The 21,699-nt window shown below is 53.1% G+C and overlaps 1 protein-coding gene across 4 annotated transcripts in view; it reads right to left on the minus strand.

Annotated features, from left to right (window-relative positions):
- Nucleotides 1-21,699, minus strand: part of GTF2IRD1 (GTF2I repeat domain containing 1) — a 67,861-nt gene that overhangs the window by 19,798 nt on the left and 26,364 nt on the right. For all 4 annotated transcript variants that reach the window (XM_087751589.1, XM_087751587.1, XM_087751588.1 and 1 more), the window contains exons 4-14: nucleotides 19,757-19,903; nucleotides 15,791-15,974; nucleotides 14,398-14,708; nucleotides 13,894-13,983; nucleotides 12,877-12,960; nucleotides 11,718-11,901; nucleotides 10,385-10,410; nucleotides 7,699-7,819; nucleotides 3,341-3,378; nucleotides 2,151-2,231; nucleotides 331-420 (exon numbers count right to left, since the gene is read on the minus strand). In XM_087751589.1, the coding sequence (XP_087607715.1) occupies nucleotides 331-420; nucleotides 2,151-2,231; nucleotides 3,341-3,378; nucleotides 7,699-7,819; nucleotides 10,385-10,410; nucleotides 11,718-11,901; nucleotides 12,877-12,960; nucleotides 13,894-13,983; nucleotides 14,398-14,708; nucleotides 15,791-15,974; nucleotides 19,757-19,903 (1,356 nt within the window). The remainder of the gene's footprint in view (nucleotides 1-330; nucleotides 421-2,150; nucleotides 2,232-3,340; nucleotides 3,379-7,698; nucleotides 7,820-10,384; nucleotides 10,411-11,717; nucleotides 11,902-12,876; nucleotides 12,961-13,893; nucleotides 13,984-14,397; nucleotides 14,709-15,790; nucleotides 15,975-19,756; nucleotides 19,904-21,699) is intronic.

Consider the following 21,699-nt stretch of genomic DNA (forward strand, 5'->3'; position numbering starts at 1 on the left):
CTGGGAGAGGCGAGACCCAGCACTCGGCATGAGTGAGGGCAGCTGCAGCACTGGCACAAATCCCCCAGGGTAAATCCCAGTCGTGAGCCGGGCAGGGGAGCTGGGGTTTGCAGTGAGCTGGGGCTGGAGAGGGACTGGGAAGGAGCGGTGGTGCCAGAAAAGCCACCAGTTTGTCTATCAGAGCTCCCAGCTGGCCTGATTGAGGCCACGACTCTGGAAGCGGGTCCCAACTCCGTCACCTTGGCTTATAAATGGTATTTACTCATTTCTGACACACACACAAACTCCCGTGCCCCCCACCCAGTCACCTGGATGCTTCATTTCTGGTACCTGCTACCGTTTCTAAGATGTAGTTCGACTCCTCCGAGGCCATGTGCGTGGGCACCGGGTCATGCATCTCATCTGAACCAGGTGATCGGTCTGCGGACAAAACCCCACAGGCAGCTTTTGTTTCGATGCCGGAGGGCACCGTCCCCAAAACAAGGTTCAGAGGATCCTGGCCCACCAGCAAGGGCTGAGCGAAGGGCCCCCCAGTCCCGGGAGCCCCGCACACCACGGCCCTGCACCAGGAGCTGCTCCAGGGGTGCATCTGCCTTCCTCCTCCCCAGGACCACCCAGAGCTCATCCCTGAAACATACCCGACCTCTCAGCCCGAGGGAAAAGAGCAAAAGTTTCTTCCTAACCTCTGTGGAAGGTGAAGAGCAAAAATAGTTCAAAATAATTTACTTGGCTTAATTCCATCTAGACACTCAATTTTGGCTTAAAAAGTTAATGCTGCTTGACTTAGCTACTCCACTGTGGGAAGAGCATTCCACTACTGCTGCCTTCCTCCACAAAATCACACCTCCTTGGGTTTCCCGTATGTAATCTGTATGCCCTCTGCATTTAAACCTGTCTCCCCTAATGCTGGACTCTCCAACACCCTCAAAGAGCTATCCAAATTTAGCTTTAAATAAACCTGCAGCTAGTTTAAATACTTCAATCAGGTCATTTCTTAATCATCACCTCGCAGGATAAATAATCCAAATTTCATCAATTCCTCCCTGTAGGTGAGCACCTCTTTTCTATTAATCCTCCTCCGTGCCCTCAGCTGTACTCCCTCTGATTGAACTCAATCTTCAAATAAGGTAAGAAAAGGTAGACTCTGGACTTGAAGTGTGATCTACCCGGCACTGGAGAAGTGATAACTTCCTCCTCCTCCTCCTCACACGCACCGCCAACTCGCCACGTATTAGCTTTCTTCTCTTCCATTAGCTGCCAAGTTGAAAATTAAAATGTTTGATCTACCACGATACCTTATTCCCTCTGCTTCCCCTATATTAACGTTGCGTTAAATCCATTCTATGATAATCCTGGAGTGACTCCCCAAATAGCACTGTACTAAGGGGACTGCTGGGTGCAACAGAGATCACACCGGCGCCGTGGGGCTGGGCATCACTGCTGTCCCCAGCGTCACTCACCCTCAGGCACGTTGGGAGTCCTGTTGCTGCCCTCATTCTGCTGAGATTATTAATTAATGTTCGTAAAGCACACTGAAAATGCAAAGCGCTAACTATCCACTCATTAAACCCAGAGGATCATCCTACCATTTGCTGTGCTGTCTGGGTCAGGTAACTGGAAAACAACTCTCCCTGTTGCCCCTCAAGCACCCAACTGCTCCACCGACCTCTCCGGGCAGAAGCGTGGGGAAATGCATCAGTGCCACTGATTTCAACATGTTTTCAGCACGTGCTTAATATTAAACCTGTTCTTACAAACTCTTCATAACCAGGCTGTTTTCCTAAATTAAGGACCTGATCAAAAGCATCCTGTGCTCGATACCTGGGATCCTCGAAGCCCACATGTGAAGGGAAGCAGCAAAACAGGCTCGCTTTCTCCAGGGGAAAGGCAACACAGAAAAGCAATGAAGGAGAGAGAGAAACAAGAGCAAGCCCTAAAACACCCTGCACTACCCCCAGGAAACCCACTGATTCCTGATATAACCCTTAAAATGACCTTCAGTGAAGACAGACCAGTGCACAGGCACAGGGGACCTTCCATGCTGGGAGATACCCCACAAACACCTCTTCTCAAAGCATCATGCCAAGATGCCACGCAGCAGCCCTGCTTGCGCAGAGGCCGCTGCACGCAGCCGGTACCCCAGCACCTACCTGGGACAGTGATCTGGATGATGTCCAGCTCGTCCGGCTCAATTTTGATCTGCCTGATCCCACCCAGCTCTCCTGAGGTACCTACCAGGGAAAGGCAACGAAAGGCAATTGCCAACAGGAACCAGCCTTGCTGAGTTTGCCCATCAACACGGGCAGGGAAACCACGGCCGGCCACAGCTACAGTGCCAGCTGAGCATGCCACAGCCACGAGGCTTTGAATAAGTGGCCCAGCAGCATCAAGCCCATGGCATGGAGGTACCCAAAGGATGCCCGCAGGCATGGCCTCTGCAAACAGCTCGGCTGGCAGGAGCCACTGGTACCCTTGAACTGGCTGCTGGCTGTCGTTACGTGCTTGTTTCCTGGCTTTCTTCACTTAAAATGAACCGGGTCACCAACAAGCATTGGTGAAGACACAGGAGGAGCCACCTCCAATGGGCACTCCTGGCATTTTTAATGCTCCCAAACTCATGTTTGGGACAAGCCCCTCTGCAGACCTGTGCTCTGGGAGGGCCAGCCGCAGCCGCATCACACCAGGGCACAACCAGCCAAACCCTGGCAAAATTCAGCGTGGTTTGAACCCCCGCCAGGCAGGGAGCCTGCGCCGCGTTGGCCATCCCGCAGAGGCAGTCCTGGGAGGATGCTGCATGTGGTGCTCAGCCCAGCCACCTCTTATCTCCAGATAAATTTCCTCATTTAGGGTGGGACTGATTCACCGCAAGGGGCTGAGTCACAGCTGCAGCTTGGGCAGGCAGGACAGCAGGGCTCAGCGGGGCTTCACCTATTCGCTGGTGATTCAGTGGGGCCAAGCACCTAAACCTGGGGGAAAGCATTTCCTTCTCATTTGCGGTGCTCAGAGTACCAACACCACTGATTTCTTGGTGACCCAGTCGTGGCGGCTTTTAGGGAGAAGGGAACGCCGAGATTGAAGACTTCCCTTAGCATTGCACTTAAGCGTGTGCTTAAGTCTTGTTATTTCAATTTATGCACTTTTGGGACCCAACTGGGGGGTCACAGGGTAAGACCCTTCATCTCTGCATCTATCAAAAAAGGACAAAATCCAGAGAGAACTGCCCCACGGGGCAACCAAATAGCTGGTGCCACACGTCCAAGTCACTTTGCAGGCAGCTTTCTCTAGTGCCCTCACCTGCCCCAAATCACTATTTTGCAAAAGAAAACAAATTATTCCTCACCTGGTTCACAGCTTTCAGAAATACTACACTTCTCGGACCTGGAAGGGAAAGGCAGACAAGAGAGGTGGTCATGGAGCAACCAAAGGGAAAGCTTAAAACCCTGCGGTGTGCGTAGGACTGATCCTGGCAGGAGGGAGAAACACCGCAGCCCCCTGTGATACCGGGCAAGGGCTGCAGAGGGGTCCCCGGGGACACTGCACCCACGGTCCCAGCAGCGGCACAATGTCCGTGGCTGCAAGGGAAAGCCACGGTCTGCGGGTTGAAAACCTGGTTTCAGCCTGAAACCTGGTTGGCTCCATCCCTTTGCAGCAGAGAGCAGTGCATAAAGCATCATTACAACGTGGTTACTCATGGAGGTAATGCAAATAGGGAGAAAGGAAAAAAGTCAATTGATTTGGTAAATATTTATTCTGCCCAAAGCTTTTCTCCCCTGAAAACTGGGCGCTATCCCAAACTTGCGTCTACAGTTAAGTTTGCATGCTCAGGAATTTACACAAGGTGCTCAGCATCCAAATGAGATTACTTTGCATTCTCAGGACACATTTGCTTTCTGTCTCTCTCTTTCTTAACCAAGAACAACCACAGTGCTTTGGCAGTAAATGATCTAAGGAATGGCACTGGAAAACGCACTCCTCCACAATGCCGGTCCTTCAGGAGGAAGGAAAACCCTTCTGAGCCAGCACCACGTCCCTGTTGGCTCAGGGAGGATGTTCAAAAGCACTTCTTGCTTGCCTAAATCCACTCAGCAACGTCAGCAGAACAAACTACAGGCGATGTGAAGGAAGCCAGGAGTGCTCTTGAAATGTTCGTCCTAAATGTGATATGGGTAAAAAGGATCTCTGGTTTAGAAAGTGCTGTATATACTACCTAGGAGCCTTGGGAAGGGTTTTCAGCTCTCCCACTTCAGGTCAAAGTCAACCTTTCCCTAGGGAGATCTGGGAGAGAGGCTTCCCTGGGGAGTGCATTACCCCCCACGGTATCTGGCCCTTCTCCGGGAACTGCTATGGAAATGCTCTGCTCCTACCAGGGAACAGAGGTTCATCATTTGTGGGAAGAAAAAAGTGGGATTTGAATAGCCACGTATTTTTTTCCTGCAGATAGGTATTATCAATGCATTGGGAGATTTGGGGAGATTTAAGTTTATGCCTGCGGCAGGTAAAGCAAGCTGTGCCCCACCACTGCAGTTCATGATTCCCTTTGTCACCAGGGCTGCACATGAACCTCAGGGCCCGTGGCCCGATTCAATATGCACGCACACAGTGTAAATTAGGAACAAGGTGTGTTATATATATATATATATACACACACAGCTAGGATAAATTTGAAAGGGACCCCAGGATGATCTTCAGGTTGTGCCAGATTCACACCAGTGGAAGGCAGTCTGCCCAGCGCAGCGTGGTCCACATCACAGCACCACCACGGGCAGGGTGATCTGAATCCAGCTGGGTACAAACCACCCCTAAAACCCCTATTTTTCCCCCACAGGGTCTTCTAAAGTGGTTTTACCACACCGTGCAACCCCTACCCGGCCCACAGCTGGAGCTCAGCAGGTGAGACAGGGATGGTGCAGCATCAGTGAGGGCCATATGGGGACCACAAGCCTCCGGCTGCCCTTGGAGCTCTGAAGCAGCAAACCTCAGCTCCCGCCCCGCCGGCACACTCCTGCAGACATGCAGGGGCTGGTTCTCTATCTATTGCTTTGCAGAAACCAGCTCGACATCCCTAATATCCCATTCTTCCACCTCCTTGTTTCCAGTCACACCAATTTAACTACACAGTGGGATCTTCTGTGGCAAAAATTAAAAGTGTCCTAATTGCAAATGTTAACAAATGAATGGGAAAATGAGAAGCCTCAGGCCAGGTTTCAGCCCCGCAGCGTGCTTAGAGGCCAGTGGTATTTGAAGCATCACCATTTCCCCTGGCATCCAGCACGCAACGGATGCTCTGCCGCTCCCCAAGTCTAAACGCCTCCAGACACGGAGCGATTCAGCAAGGTGCAAAGAGCAATCGAGAGCTGGCTGAGAAATGGTTTTGTGGCTAAGCCCTAGCTGGGGATCCTCAAGATTAAGTTTAATTCCCCATAACACCAGTGAGGCACCTCAGGCCTGGACCCAGCCCAGCCATGTTCCCATTGCAGACGTCTTCGGCCAAGGCTCTCATCCAGAGTCCCTTCATCACTGAGGGGTGAAACAGGCACTCGTGCGGTGTGATTCCTCCAACCCCTTTTAAATGGTTGGAAAGGGCTGACTCAGCCAGCGCACTGAGCTTGCTGCTGCTGAAAGGTGCTGGTGTGACTCAGCCAGCCCTGCTCTGGCACGGACGCCCGAAGGCAGCCGCCGCCAGCCTCCCTCCGGCAGAGCGGGCGAGCGGCCGTGCTGCCACGGCCCCGCTTCCCCAGCACAGCATTTGGGGTTGCTGTCCTTTGGGGGTGACACCTGCATGCTAAGCACTGACCGTTTCAACCCACATACAATATCAATGCACAGAGCAAACCAACATCACCCACAGAGACCTGGTCCAGGCAAGCCAACCCAAACAACTGCTCCTCTTAACCCCCTTCCCATGCCCACGGTTGACCCTGCCTTGCATCAGAGCCCCAGCGCGGCACAGCTTGTATTGCACTCGCAGCCAACAGTACAAGGAAGTGGGCCCAGCCTCTGCAAAGTGCAGGAACATCACCGTGGCGTAGCATGGGGCACGAGTGACACCCATGGGTGCTCTTGGCACCCCATCCCTGGCGGAAGAGAGGATGAGAAGAATTTGGCGTGTGCCATTCAGCAAAACGAAGCCTGGGAAGGGACACAGTGGTGTCCTGAAGCAGTAGGGCAGCAAGGCTGTGCAAGAGCCATCCCAACCCCGTGGGGTAAAACCAGCCCCAAACCCTCCTTTGAAGATGGAGATATCCAGAGGGCTGGGTGACGAACGCCAGCCCTGTGGACTGGGCAGCTCAAGAGGTGTCTGCCCTCCAAAGCTGCGAGATTTCAGTGCTTGGTGCACCACCGGGCTCGCATGCTGCCCGCTCTAACGCTGCCGACGTGGCAGGTTCCCCCGCCCAAGGCGAGCACGGCTTTACAGGCACGCAGCAGCCACATCCAAGGGGACAAATGTGAAACAGCACTGGGGAGAACCAGAAGAAGACTCCAACCTGTCACAAGCTCATGTCAACGAAGACCCAAGGAGGGAGGGGAACCCAACACATGCCATGGAGGAGATAGGGACAAGTTACCCCATCTCCTCATCCCGGCCTGCAGAAATTACCGACCCCATAGCACGGTCTGCATCCCCAGCTGGTGGAGGTGTCAGCACTGGGCGGCGAGACTTTGAGCTGGAAAGGCTGAGGGGCACTTGCTCCTACACCCCTGCTCCTGAGCCTCCCTGCAGCCGGAGGCCTCCATCATGGGTGTGCGGATGGACATCCCAGCAAAGCTCATTTTGCTGCTTGCAAACCCATCCACGACTGAGCTGGCCGTGCAGGGGGCAAGGCTGGGAAAAGGCTCCTTTCCCTGTGGCACAGCCTTGCCTGCGAGCATCAGTTATACTGCTATGAACTGCTGCCCCACTTCTCTTATTTAAAGTGATTTTAAAGGTAAATGTTGGGGCTAAATATTACCTTGCTTCTGATCAGCTGAAGCAAAAATGCAGGGAACTGGGGCTACACAAGAGAAAAATACCTTCTGGATCTCCCTGCATGGGTTGGAAAGCAACGCTATACGCTCCATAGGCACTGCCAGCACATTACAAACCCATCTAGCTCATGGCATGATTGTACCGGGAACAGGTACTCTCATAAAAAGCCTCCTGCCCTGCTGAACTCTATAACCCCACCTTTATTAAAACATGGCGTTAATCCGCTATTAGTCTCTCTGTGAGCTTTATAAACAAGTAACGCTTAATTAGCAGGATGCTGCGTTACAGTGCCGGCTGAGGGTGAATCCTTAGGCCATGCTTTAACACCGGAGATTGCGCCTGCAGATAATCCCAGCCTGCCTGGGCACGGCCCTCATTTCATCAGTTTTGTCCAAAATCAGTGACTCCAAACTTTGCTGTTTTGGCTCGCAAAAGGATGGGGGTGCTCCGTCTCCTCCTGTGCCGGCTAGCTGTACCATCGCAGTGGGTTTTTAGGGAGGCAGGAAAGCAATGCCCTGACAGCCACTCGCCTTCCCACCATGTTACCTACAACATCTCCCCAGCGCTGCAGCTTACGGAATTGCACCCGTCACACCCTCCCGTGCCCGTCCTTCCCAGCCGGCGCGCGAGCCGGCAGCACAGCAATAACCTGCTGTGCACATTAATGCCCCCAAAATAACTCCCCGAGGGATGTCACTTTGCGGTGACCAGGGGACAGGAGTGCCACTTACCTGCAGTTGGCCTGAGAGGTCCCTGCCAGGTCCAGCATGGCCCCGCGGTGCGGCTCGGGGGAGATCTCCCCGGGGGGGCTGGAGGGCTCCAGCTTGGTTGGATCTTTGGTAAATTTGCTTCCTGCGGCCAGGTGCACAGGGCGGGTTTGGAAGGAAAAGCAAAACCAGAATTAGCAACCAGAGAGGGCAACGACGATGCAGCTTTTCCACCTCCATTTCTTCCCCCTCTGGTCCCAGAGCTGAGGTCAGGGTGGGGGACAGGTTTTCAACAGTCACCTGCTTGCAAAGAGAAGGGTGCAGATTTAATCGGATTTACACGTTAAAACAATAGCAAGACGCTTGCTTAAACTTCTGCATAACTAAGTGCGTGCTGGGAAGCCCTGCTGGGGCTGGAGCATCTCCAGAAAGGGCTGGCTGCCGGGACAGGGTGCGGAGAGGTGGGGACCAGGCTTAGGAAATGCAGGTATGGCCAGGGCCATGGACCAGCACTGCAGGAGCAAGCCCCAGAGCAAGAAGCCCCCTGTCCCAAGGGAGGGGATGTGCTGCGCTGGACGGGAGCTCGGCAAAGCCCAGTGCAGCGGTGCCATGGGGAGCCCCATCCCACAGCTCCGAGCCCTGCACGAAACAGGAGAAACCTCTGCTGCAGTGACGCGGAAGGGGACAAAAGCATCCTGTCACCATGAAAAACCTCCTCTCTCCCTTCCCTGTTCCTCAGCAACCTGAAAGGAGCTGAGACAAAGCCTCAGCAATGACCTTGGAGATGAAAAGCATGATCTGAAGGCAGGGTAGGGAATGAAAATCGGGCAGGGAAGGTGAGCAAAGAGCTGAAGGATTAGTGCTGGGGGAAGGAGGGAACGAAATTACGCTGCGAGGCTGCAGAAACCATGCAGGTGTCTTGCTAAATAGCTGCTGCCAAAGGCCCTTTGTTGGTCTCAAAGTGCCATTGCAACATCCCCACCTTTCCAAAAACATCCCGTCCATGGGTACATGAAGCCTGTTTCCTTTCGGCTTCAGCCTGCAAGGAAGGGCAGGGCTCTGGCATTGGGACCAGCAGCAACATAGAGCCTTAAAGACACTATTTATCTACTGACACTCCAAAAGGCTCCTTTTAATTTGTGCTTTCTATGGACCAAATCTTGTTCTTGCAGCAGCGAAGCCTGCCTGAAGCTGCTACCCAGGGGAATAGCAAAAATAGGTTTCCTAGCAGTGGTGGGTATTTTAATTAAAGGGTGAGCAAAACTGTATGGGGAAGCTTTGGGATACTTTGCAGTCGGCAATTTAAAATACAGCTCTGCTTGGAAAATAGTGTCTTTGCAAAAATGGCACCTCCTGACTCAGCAGATGCTTTTTTTTTTTTTTTTTGCACAGTCAGATGTGCTGCCGCAAATCACAAAAAGCCAGGTTTAATGTGTTTTGCTTCTGATAGCCCTGCAGGGACCAGGCAGGGGAGGGGGAACCGCCATCTGCCCCAGCCCTCCCGGGTTTGCCTCATCTCCTAGTTTCCACTTGGACCTCCCTGCCAGGTAACCCCCGAGCTCATAGCATGGTGCTTTCCATCAGCAGCTCTTGAGCTGATGTACAGACATATGCAATGCCTCCCCCCAGATACAGTGCAACCGTGATGGATTTGCAAGGAAAATCCAAGCATCCCAAGACACAGTTCAGTGCTCCATCCCTTGGGGCTGGGTTAGAGCTTAAAAAAATCCTTTTCTTGCAAAAAAAAGTCATTAATTGGGCTGGAGACAAAGAAACCCCCCCATGGAGGTGGGACCCCCTCCAGGCTCTGCTGGAGGTCCCCTTTGGGTGGCTCTGGTTTCATCGTCCCCAGGGATCACCCTTGGGGTCAGGGCTGTCATGGGGCCACAAGGGTTAATTTGACCGACGGAGATGTCAGAGAAGAAGGTGGTGTTGGGAAAGCTGCCAGGGTGAGGGGTTGGCGGCTTGGGGAAGAAAAAAAACCACCACCCCAAAACAGGTCCTTACTTGTGAGCCCAGCCCAGGCAATCCGGGAGCAGGGCTGGGTGGTGATAAGTTCGGGTGCAGTGCCATATTTCAGGTTCAGGTATCAGGGCGGTGGGATGGGGGTAGCTGCTGGCACGAGGGTCAGGTCGGACCGCACCAATACCTGTCTCCTGTTATTTGCCAAGAAGCCCTTAGCCTGGCTTCTCCAGCTCAAACCAAAAGGAGTAAAAACACGAGGCAAAGAAAGCCAAAGAAACCCCCTCTCAGGGTTTTGTCACTGAAAACATGGATTTCGGTTGTTTTTCTTTTAAAAACAGTCAGCGGCTGGATGATGCTAGCACTTCCCAGCCAAAACCAGAGAATAATTTACCAGTGAGGACCCCAGCAGTGATTTTCCTTCATCCTGAAGCACAGAAACATGCCATGTGCTGCCTGTAGCTGCAGCTCAGCCCGGCGCAGGGAGCCAGCCCAGCCTCACACACCGGGGCTTTCTCGCTTAAACCTTCAAAACACTATTTAAGGGGCGCACAGTGCTTGCACCGACCCCAGGCAAAGGCAATCTCAGCACGCCTGCGTGTAGGGCACGGACAAGGCTTCTCCTCACTGAGCATAACTGCAAGTGTCCTGCACTTTTCCTGCTTACAGGTGACATTATTTCAACTCTGCCTCTCTGGATAATCTTTCAATTTTGTGGGCAATAAATCAAAGGACGTGGAGAACGTACCTGTAAAAATTCTCTCATCAAACATCCTAGGAGGAAAGGAAAAAAAAGGGATTAGAAATAGGTGCTTCTAATGACTGAATTTTAGGTTTTACTAATGAACAGCATTAAACCAAGTTAAAATAGTAATTGTATTCATTCCCTAAAAAAAGGAAATAAATTTTTCAGCTAAAAAAATAAAGCCTTTTAGCCTGTTGTGCAACCAAGCAATCTTACAGCATATACTTTTTAAGTAAAGCACCTTTAAATCTGCTTATAAGTCATTCTCTTCATTTAATTAACTTATTAAATGAGGCTGCTACAGGCTGGCTTTACCAAAAGAGACGATGGGACCAAAGTAGCTGCTGCTGGACCTTCACTTCACGACGTAGACCATCGACCAGATGCCACCAGCATAGAGCTGCAGTATTTACACTCTCCCGCTTTGGCACACGTAGCCTTGGGGATGTCACCTTTGTCCCCAATATTGTATTTTGGAGCCACCCACAACTTCTATGCAAAGGTACTCATGGGAGCAAAGCGTGTTCAGGGGCACGTCCCAGGATCCAGCCCAGCACAGCCCGAGCGGTGCGGGACAAAGCAGCTCCTCCACCAGCCGACATCTGGAAAGCTAATTCCTTTTAGGATGCCTGAGTCCTGTTGATGTCAGTGATTTTAGCCCCCTCGGGAGCCTTAGCTGGGAATTTTCTGCACCATAGTTTCACACCTCTAGCAGGGGAACAACAGACGTGCTGCACAGGCAGGGACTGAATAAATAGATTATAAAGCAGATTTTCCTGATGGAGAAGCAAAGAGGGCTTGCACGGCGCAGAGATAAACGGGAAAACGTCCACTCCTCCTACTCCAGTGCAAACGCAGACACCAAGACACAACGCTCTGCCTGTAGGCGATACATCCTCATCATCGTACATACAGGACATCCATAAGTGATCACCACAAAACAAGGTGGAGGGGAATCCCCGTGCAGTGTGAATATGGATGTTCCTCCTCCCACCCAGAGGCACCGCTCCCACCCGCCAAATGCCATTGGAGAGCGTCGTGCCGCGATCGGAGGGTCCTGTTACCACCCAAAATGCTTAGGGTGGCACCAACAATGCCCGCACAGACCTGCGACAGGGTGATGGGGCTCGGGGGTGACCATGGTATGGCCAGCCCTGCCCCGTCCTCGCAAAAAGGGAGAGAGAGATGAAAAATGGAGGTTTGGGGGGAAAGAAAGAGCTGTTTAGCTCTTTTCCATAAAAAAAGGGTAAAATGAGTTTTGGGTGGAGGGAACAGAGCTTAAATCCCCAAGCCCGCTCAAGGCTACGCAGTCCCCCTTGCCCACCTCGCCACCCACCTTTTGATGACAAAATGGATGTTGTGCCTCTCCTCCAGTATCCGCTTGAGTTTGGGGACGCCGTAGGTGCAAGGTCTTTTGAAGGGTATTTTGTCTGGGATGCCAATGATTTCCACTGCCTCGGGGTCACAGGCAATTTTCCGGTATGGGACAGGGACCATGTGGTCTAACCCCAAGGCTTCAGCTGAAAGGTGAATGCATGGTTTTCACTTAAACACATGCTTTTCCTTTTACAGATGATAAAATGAAGGTGTAAAGGCTTGAAGTCCAGCAGACCGAGTGCCTCCTGCCCTCTTCTCCTTTGCTTGTCCCAGAATGTGAGCCCTGGGAGCAGCTCGCCCATGGGAGATGGAACAACAGGGAGACAATGCAGCAGCAAACACAGCTAACGATGTCCTCCAAAACCCCTAAACGCGTCTGGCATTGCTCAAACCAGAGGTGAGCTGGCCCATGTGCCGTCCCCAACCTCCTTTCAATCATGGCAGGTTGCTGAGCTATATAACTCACAAGCTGCATAGCACATACACAGTTTATAAGTTACAGAGCTCATCTATAGCCCATATGTAACTCACGAGTGACATAGCACATATCTATAGCCCATCTATAACTCATGAATTACACAGCATGATGATGGTACAGGCGACAACCTCCAGCCCGCCAGCCCATTCCCGAGCAACTTCCTGAGCTTACAGCTGCCCAAACGCCCAGGAACGAACCCAAAAGCACTGCCCATGGCAAGGGAAGCGCCAACGACACCTGTAAGCTGCGCAGGTGGAAAAAAGCAGCTGCAATAAGGACAAGCTTCTTTTTTCCCCTGCCACGTTAATTTAAAACGGCCGCATGCCACCGCTCTCCCTTGCCCACAAGCGCCAGCAGTGCCCGTGCGCTCTGACCCGGCATGCCATGCTTCAAACCGGGGCTGTTTTACAGCCCAGTTATAAATTCCTCAACGGTGGGGGGGGCTCCAAATGGAAATATTGACATAACCTTCAGCAGACACCCAGAGACTGGGAGCTGCTGGGCTAAATGTGTTAGGAAGAGAAGGGAGCTCTAGCATATGGCTTCTGCTGCTGTGTTAGGGAACAAAAATGATTGCTATATAATGATATGCAAACCACAAGCGCTGCAGATGCATAATGGGATATTAACTCCTACTCACCATATCTGCTGTTAAACAGAATTTGCACGCACTCCCTAAGGGTGTTGATATCTTCAGTTTCTTTTATAAAACTGTCCCACTTATCTATCAAAACAAAAGATAAGAAATAAGGAACTTCCATATGGTTCGTACACAGCAGATGCACTTTTCTTGTGCGAAGCGCTGGGAAGCAGGAACAGGAGTTTGCTGCTTTAAAAATAATGATTTCCCTCTTCCTGAGCGGATTCTGCCAGGCTGGCAGATAAGGTCTGGGCTTCCCCAGCCCCAGCCCCAGCCCCAAGCAACCTCCCCTGCAGCCGTGCATGTGCAAAGCAGATTCCTATGAAATGACCCCATAAAACTTCTCAACCCTGAAATGAAAGACCCTCCGGGACAGAGCAAACTCAACCTGAAACGAATCTTTGAAAGGCACGGCCATTTCACAACGGAGCTTTTTCATCTCCTTCTCTTTCCCAACTTTCCCACCCATATTTTTTTCTTTTTTTTTTAACGCAGGCAGGGAAGGGTTTCGCTGTAAACACGTCAGCATTTTTAGGTTGCATTTCCCTTGGGTGGGGTGGAGGTGGTGAAATGGCAAAGTCTCCTCCCCATTGCAGATCCCCCCGGGCACCGCTGCAGAATCACACCGGGGTTAGTGGGTTTCAGTTATTTTGAAATAACGCCAAGCTTTTAGGGGGTATTTGCTGTTTGCAGCTTGGGCAAACAGCCTCACTCAAAGCCATGCCTTGGTTCCCTGTGCATGAAGCAGGGATGGGATTTCCTAGCTGGCTGGTAGTGCACGAGGACCGAGCATCATGGAGATGGCAGGGACAGACCCAAGCAGGGATCTTGGCTGCGATGCTGAGATGTTGCAGCAAGTAAAGGGAAAAAATCCCCCGCTGCAGCATCTCCAGCGCTGCCGGGTCCCTGCAGAGCATGGGGATGGGTGGGAGACCGCTGGGGAGAGACGGGGCTGGGGGGAACCTTTCCCTAAGAGGTGGCTGCTGGCCACCTCCAACGCTGGAGCGGGACACAGACCGGTCTTGTCGTGGACGATGGAGAAGAGGATGCGCTTGGATGAGTGCACGTTCTGGATGAGGGGACCTCCGGAGACCAATGATTTCTGTCCTGGACAAGAGGGGAGACAAGGAGAAAGGGCTGATGAGAGCCTGACTGATGCTCCGGGCACGGAACAAGCCTCCGGGTGCTGTCGCCCACCAGTGACGCCAACCCGACCCCGCCAGCTCTCTTTCGTGCACCCTGGCCGGTGACAACCCATCGGGGTCCTGGCCAGACCAAGTCCCACCGTCCCCCCTGGCTGCCCCTCCAGCCTCACAGCGCAGCACCCGGCGTCTCAAGGCAAAAATGGAGGTGTGCTGGCAGCGCGGCATGGTGGAGGGGTCTGCTTATCTCCGTACGGGCCAAGCTTTGCACCGATTTTCATCCAAGGACCACCAAAACACCCGGGCCTGTCCCCTGTCAGCGCCGGGGGGGTGGGCTTCGCACCAGGCCCTCGTCTGAGAGCAAACTCCAGGCTATTACCACAGCAGTCGCTGTACTCCTGTGAGGAAGGCACCTTCAGCTCTCCCGCGGGCCTGGGCAGCAGCGCCTCGCCGGCCGCGTTCGGCCCGGGCAAGCCGGAGGACACCTCTTGCTTTAGGTCGATGGCGATCTGGGTCGGCAGCGAGACGCCGTATAAGAAGTTGGTGACGGTGACGGCAGAGGGGGCGTCCTGGCCGGCGGGTTTGGCCACGGGGCCGTTGGCACCAGAGTCTCGGCTGCCCTTGGAGGCGAGGGAGGTACAAGTCAACTCGACGCTGGGGTTCGGCTCTCGGCTGGGCTCGTCCGCCGGCCTGAGGGGAACAAAGGGAGAAGAGGAGGAAAAAAAACAGGTTGGTTTGGGTCTGTGGCACTGCTAAGCCAGGACAAGCAAGGACATGGAAGGGGAAGGAGAGCTGTGCCCAGGAGGGTGGGACACGCTGCACTGCTGGCTGCCAGGCTCTCTGTTTTAGAAATTACAGCCATCACCCAACCTCTTCCAGCTTCTTCAGGCACCTGCGCCATTTTTGTCTTCTTTAAGTGGAGCAGGTTGGTCTTATGGTAGTTCAAAGTGTTTATATTAGCTAGGGCAAAGCCACCTAGCTCCACAGCCCAGTGTGTTTAAGGAGTAAAATATTTGTGTGACCGTAACCACTTGACTCCATTGCCTGTCCCAGCCCCCACGGTGCGTTCAAGGGGGACCTCAGTCAGCCCAGGGATGAGCTTCAGACCGAGGAAGCCCACGTGCTTCACGAGACAGGCGGCCGCGAGCTCACAGACGGCTCGAATTCTGCGTGTCCTACTTTTAGCTGTCTCAGCCTGATTTTCCAGAAGTGCCGAGCCTTCAGAGGAGGTATTTGGTAGCGCTCAGCACTTCTCTGACTGGATCCGAGGTGCTGCCAGCTAGGCAAACACAGAGGAAACGCACCCAAAACCGCCGAGCCCCTTGTGAAAATGTGGCCAAAGTGGGGAGTTTGTCCCGACGCGGTCCCCCGCCTCCCTCCTCATCTGGCGTTAAAAACCGCATTTCAACCTGGGAGGAAGCTTGCAGCATTTATACTGGAAAACCCTCTGGAGACAGAAAAGCACTTAGCTTACCGCAGCAGAAATTTCGTCGAAGACACGTAAAGTGATGTGGTTAATGCACACATTTACACACGCTTATTATAGCAACGAGTCTGAAACAGTCTTGAGCCACCTAACACTGGTGAAACTCCATGCAAGGCTGGCTTTGGCATGGCTGGACCCAGGTTTCTGGGTCTAGGGGAGAAGCTGAGACATGGGAGGGACCCTCCTGCCTGCTCCGTGCAAAATCTCTGCCATCTGCCGGCATTGTAAGAGCTGCCATCCCGAGGGCTCGCTGCCCTCCTGCTCCTTCGGGGATCCCCAAAATTACCTTTTTAGCCTGAAGCGGATGCTGTGGCTGTGCTCTAAGATGGCCATCAGGGACTTCACGTCATACTCCATGGGTTTCTTAAAGCTGATCCCCTCAGGCAAGCCGGCCACCGCCAGCAAGCCCGGCTCTTTCAGGAACCTCTCGTATGGCAAAGGGACCACGCTGCTCTTCCCCACGGCTTCACCTGGGGAGGGGGCAGAGTTACACACCGACAGACACCCCGTGCCCCTGACCGCGGCCAAGCCGGGCTGGAGGAGTAAATGCAAGAGCAAGAGATCCCGACGGAAACATTATGAGAAGAAAAACCTTTTCCTACCTCTGCGCTTAGCATGCAAGGCCCTCCAAGCCCTTTCTAAAAGCGCTAATTAATAAAAAGCTCACAAAAGCCAATAAGCAGATGTCTCATAGAATCATTTAGGTTGGAAAAGACCTTTAAGATCACCAAGTTCAACCTGATCATCTTTCGGGTTGTGCAATAAAATCCTCAGGTGGGGTCACTTGGCACAAGCCCACCCCCCGGACACGTGTCAGCGAGGGATGTGGCCACCGGCAAGCTGGGAAGGAGCAGAGAGCTGACAAAGGAGGCTGAAGGGCTCGCACTGATTTTTATCTCATGTTTACTGAGATATTCTGGGAACCTTATTTTCAGTCAGTTTTCTTATTTTACCTCCTGGAAGAATGGAAAGTACTTTGATTGCTGGTGCTGTCAGGCAGCCTTGATGCACTTTGAGAGACAAGAAGAAAAAAATCCAACAGTTTCCCTCCACCCCACCATTCGCAGGCAGCACAAACATCGATACGTTTGGCTGTGTGATCGCCTCCAGCAGCCCAGAAATCTCACCCGCTCCTCTTGTCCCCACCATGCGGGGCTGGCTCTGTTGTACCTCTGACACCAAAATCTCCCCAAGGAGTTGGGAGCAAACTGCTTTTCCTTCCCCGGCAGCAGAAGACAACCAGTGAGCATCGCAGCTCTACAGAGATTTTCTAAACCGGCTAAAGCACCCACATGCCCAAACGGGAGATGCTTATGGTGCTCTCCAGGCAAGACACCGTTGGAAAATTACCCCCTTCTGAAGGGTTTCAGGGAATGACCAAACCCTTGAGCTGCCCTCTGTGGAAAAATCACTTTGGAAACCAACCAAAGTCACCGCAACCAATAAATCTGGTGCTGAAAGCACGAAGCAGAAGAAACAGCCGTGCAGGAATGTGACCTGTCTGGCAAAGCAGTCTCCAGATGCAGAACATCTGGCTGCATGGCAAGGTGTCTGCACCTTCGTCTCCAGGCTGAGGGGCAGACAGAGGAGATTACAGGGCCTTGAAATAGCTGTGGGATTTTATATTGTTGCTTTTCTTTAAAATCTTTTCTTTTTTCTCTCTTCTTTATTGTGGCACTGTCAGCAAGTCCCTATTAAAAGTGATTTCTCCAACATGTTCTTTGAAGCAACGTGTGACAACTAACGACGTGCGACTTGCACAAGCCATCAAGGTTCCTTATAGGCGGGGTGGATAATGTTTTAATTAAGCCAATAACAGAAGTTTCAAAACAAACCTTTGAACCGCAACACAGAGAGTACATTTTCTGCAAGCCCAGAGGGTACTGATGGTTTCCCTGCCCCGATGCCCCGGCTCTAGCAGCTTTCCATCTCCCTCCATCACCTCTCATTCGTGATGGGGAAAAGCTCCCGATGCCCACGGTGGCTCCTTATCAACCCAACACTCAACAACTCCCCGAACATATTTTTATGGGGAATGCATTACTGTCAAAGTGACCTTCACCAAGCTTCGTGCTGCCGTGCAGAGACTCATGGTTTAGCTAAAGAGAGACAATAATCATCATTAATGCCTGTTTAATAGAAGCCGGCGGTAATCAGTCATCCTGTTGGTGCAGAGATTACCCAGCTCTGGAGGGAATACGCGATCTTTTTGACTGAGCATTTTCTAAGATTTTTTTGTTTCCAATCCCTGTTGATGGGAGGCAACTGAAAGGATAAAAAAACCTCTAAAACCATAAGAAAGATAACTGTTAATTTCTGACAGTCCTCTCGGTGTTGGAAACAGAATCACCCCAGGGCACCTGCTATCTCCTGCAGTATTTCTCCCCACTCAACTGGGAGAGGCTCTTCCCAGTGGGCACGCCGGGCGCAGAGCATCTGCCCGGCAGGTTTCCCCATCCAGCAGCTCAGGGATGGAAACAGCTGATCCTACTGAATCGGCAGCAAAGGCAGAATTACACCTAACACCAGAATTATGCCCAATGCCAGAACTACACCCAAAGCCAGAAGGACACCCAACGCCAGGCCAAAACCACCGGCCCAGGGATGCCCAGCCTCCTCCTGCCACTACCACTGGCCATGGCGATGACGGCCACCCCGGGCTGGGGACACGGCCAGCTTGGCCACACACATAGCAAGGTAAAGAGCATGGCCAAACTCATCCCAATGGATGGGCGTGTGGTCTGTACACCCCCCTGCAGATGCACTCTGGTCAAGCATTTTTATGCACTTATATATTTATGGTATGTCATATATGAATAATTCCCATATTCCCAAGAGGCCTGTAAAGACTAGTGCTCTCCCAGCAGGAGGAGAACGAGAGCTGCAGCTCAGAGTGGGGATCCAACCAGCGCCAAAACGCCCTCCCCACCCCGTTCCCTTGGCTCTTCTGCATTGCCCCTTCCTTCCCACTTAGGCCCAGCCTTTTGGAGGCAGCGAGAGGATTTGATTATCCCTGTTAATGAGAACATCACCTCCAAGTCCTTTAAGTGGTTTCAGAAAACCTCAGCAACTGTCCGTCCCTGGGGGAAGGGATGCCATCTCCCCTTTCTGTCTGTGTAGCCCACGGCAGGCGCTGGCGAGGTGAGTGCCAAACGACAGCCAGCAGCAGCAAATCCTGCGCACAAGCCCAGGGCGGTTGGTGGGAGCACCCGTTATCCCCCTCCCGTCGTGTGGGAGCACCCTTTCCCAAACCCAGCCCACAAACAGGGGCAACGCCTGCGCTTCGGGCTCAGGGAGACCCGCACTGCCCTGGCAGGGCTCAGTAGCTCACCCCAAATCCCAAATGGTGATGGGGAGCTGCACCCAGGAAAGTGAAACACCCGGTTCTGCAGCTGGTCCAGCCGCATGGCCTGAACTCCCCCAAAGCATTGCGCTGGGCTAATGCAACCTGCTGCGCAGCACAGGGGAATATTGGGGCTCACCGCCCCCTTTTCCTAACCCAACCTCGCTTTTCCTACCCAGGCCAGCACGGCTCCGTAGGCGCCACCAGGAGACGAGCCGGGAGCACAGCCGCCACCTCCAGCCACTCCGCAGGGGCTCCAGCGGGGACCTCCCGAGCGAGAAGCAGGCGCTGCCGCCGCTCAAGCCTCCGCAGATTGGGCCCGGAGGGAGCTCTGCAACCCACTGGGTTACATATCAACAGCCATATGGTCATCTACATTTTAATTGCAGAAGCTTTATTGCTGGGGATGATGCATGTGCTGGAACGGCACCAGCTCGTCCCTCAGAGCCGGGGCTGCAGGGCCGCCTGCTAGAAAAATCATCTTTTTTCCTTTTAAATAGACTTGCTGGGGAGAGGGGTGAGCGAGTCTCTGCAGAGCCCCGACACAGTGCTTGTGAAAGAGGTGCTGTAGATGTGGCATCAGGGATAAAGGTGTGCTTGAAAAAACACACTCAGGGCACGGCAGAGGCTTTGCCTGGCCAGGGGGACGGAGGATGCTCCCCCCAGCACGGGGATTTTTTTTGCCCAGTTTGGGGCACTGGAAAGTGAAGGAGCAGTGGCTAGATCCCATCTCAATGCAACGCTAACCCTACGCAGGAGCACATCCCACCACGCCGCCCCTGCCAGGCGCCTGCTCCCTCGCCGGGGAGCCAGGCTGGGGCCAAAAGCCGCATCCGGCGACGGCGCCAGGCAGCTCAGCGAGCCCTGGGGGCAATCCAAATCCCCAAATGGAAGCGTGAAGGTTCTTACTATAAAGCACATCAAACACTTCCTCTACCATCTTCCTGAGGAGGTACACGTCTGATCCCTGGTCCGGGGAGACCCTGAGCACGCTTCGCCCGCACTCCTTTGCCTTCTTCTGTGCCTCTGCGTCCTGCTCCTTCCTCTGCTGGACTCCTGCGGGGGGGAGACGAGAAAATGGGAGACACTGCAGTGAGAAGAGTGTTCACGGGTGATGCTGTGCATGCTTCTGATCAGCTGTGAAGAGATCAAACCCGACGGATGGGTTACGCCAACTTCAGCCAGGGCTGAACACATCCCTGCCTGCCAAACTCCACACAAGATGGGGGTCCCATGGGCGCCGGGCCCCTCACTGCCCCCATGTCATCAGCAAAGTCCTCTGGCCAGGCAGTTGGGTGCCCTGGGTCTCCCACCCACCCCAGCCCCCCGGCTCGGATGGGCCCACGGCCGCCAGCAGCCCCCCATGTGCAGGGGAAGGTGCCGGCACGGGCAACAGTGCCAGCAGCGCTGCCGGGAGCAGGGACAGTCGTCCTGTGTGTGCCCCCCCTTCCCTGGTTTTACCCACTCAGCTGCACTGAAACTGTTGTGATTAATTGGGCAGCGCATTTCTTTTCTCTGGTTTCAATCTGCTTAGCCTTCAATCTCTCAGGAAAAGAAAATCCGCCTTTCTTGGAGGCTTTTTTACCCTTCAGCGTCACGTAGCTCGGTAATACCAGCTATTTCCTGCTAATTTCCCCCATTAAACCTCAAATAAAGCATATCTTCGGCAACGACTTCCTTGCATCTCTAAACGCACAGAAAATTAAACACTACAAGTGCATTATTGCCGTTCTATCCAAAGCGATTCGCAAGGGATTTTCAGTGGCGAAGGACTAATTCCTTCATCATCCTCGACAGGCTCCTGCTGGTGATTGGCCCTAATGCTGCCTGGACGCTCAAGGAGGAGTTTGTGGGTCCCTCCCGTGGAAACAGCCTGCGGCTGGGATATCACTGGGATGGGGGCAAGAGCCACCCAGGGTACCTGCACCACCGGCCACAGGAAAGGGGACAGCCGCCGAGCACTGCACAACCCCTGGCAAGCTCCACACTCTCCCACAGCATGGGGAAATGGGTCCTGGAAAACTTTTTTGGGGTGGTTTACCAAGGTGGTGAAATGCATCCTCATCCACACCCTGGTACAACTGACTCTCCCTCCCGGCTGGGCGCAAACTCTCCTCCGTTGACATTAATCCCGATCACTGTCAAGTTCCCCCCGTGCGCCAGGAAAGGCTGAGCCAGAGGTTCAGATAAAGGAGCACGTTCAAGCGAGGAAGGTCTGCGCACCCAGAGAGATAAGAGGCTTCTTACATTGCCCAGCGATGTCTCCTTCCGATTATTTCAGATCCTTTCTAAGGGGGCAGCTAGACCATAAATCAGAGGCGCTTCCAGAGATGCTTTCCACTGCATGCCAGTTGTAAGAGCTTTGTGGAGCAGAGTTGAGCCTGGGCCATTTATAATTCAAGACAGAGTTATCACGTTTCACTCTGTCTCCAGCATCAGCCACTTCACCTGAACCCCACTATCAAGATTTTGTGCTTTCAACCAGACATGACCATTTCATTTTGACAAAGGTGTAAATGAAACCAAAGGACAGGGGAATGGGGATCTAATGCCGGGTGCCTCGCCCCAGCAGAGTGGCAGGTCACCTGCCAGGGTATATGTATATATATTTCTAAAAGTGAGATTTGCAGAAGGCCATCAAATATTGTGAGCTCTACAGAGACCCAACTGGCATTTAGTATATAAGATGGAGCTCCCTCCCATTGGCCACCCCACGGCCGTTCACCCCTCGGGTACCTCCCTGCCTCTCGTGGGTGATGGGAAGGGGAGGCAGAGCCACCCACAAATGCAGGAAATATCCCCAAAACGCTTCCTGTCCTGCAAAACACAACGCACCAAAGCAGAAGATAACT

This window comes from Nipponia nippon, unplaced genomic scaffold, assembly GCF_047370975.1.
Source record: "Nipponia nippon isolate SJK-2023a ecotype South Korea unplaced genomic scaffold, ASM4737097v1 scaffold_15, whole genome shotgun sequence".
Lineage (NCBI taxonomy): Eukaryota > Metazoa > Chordata > Aves > Pelecaniformes > Threskiornithidae > Nipponia > Nipponia nippon.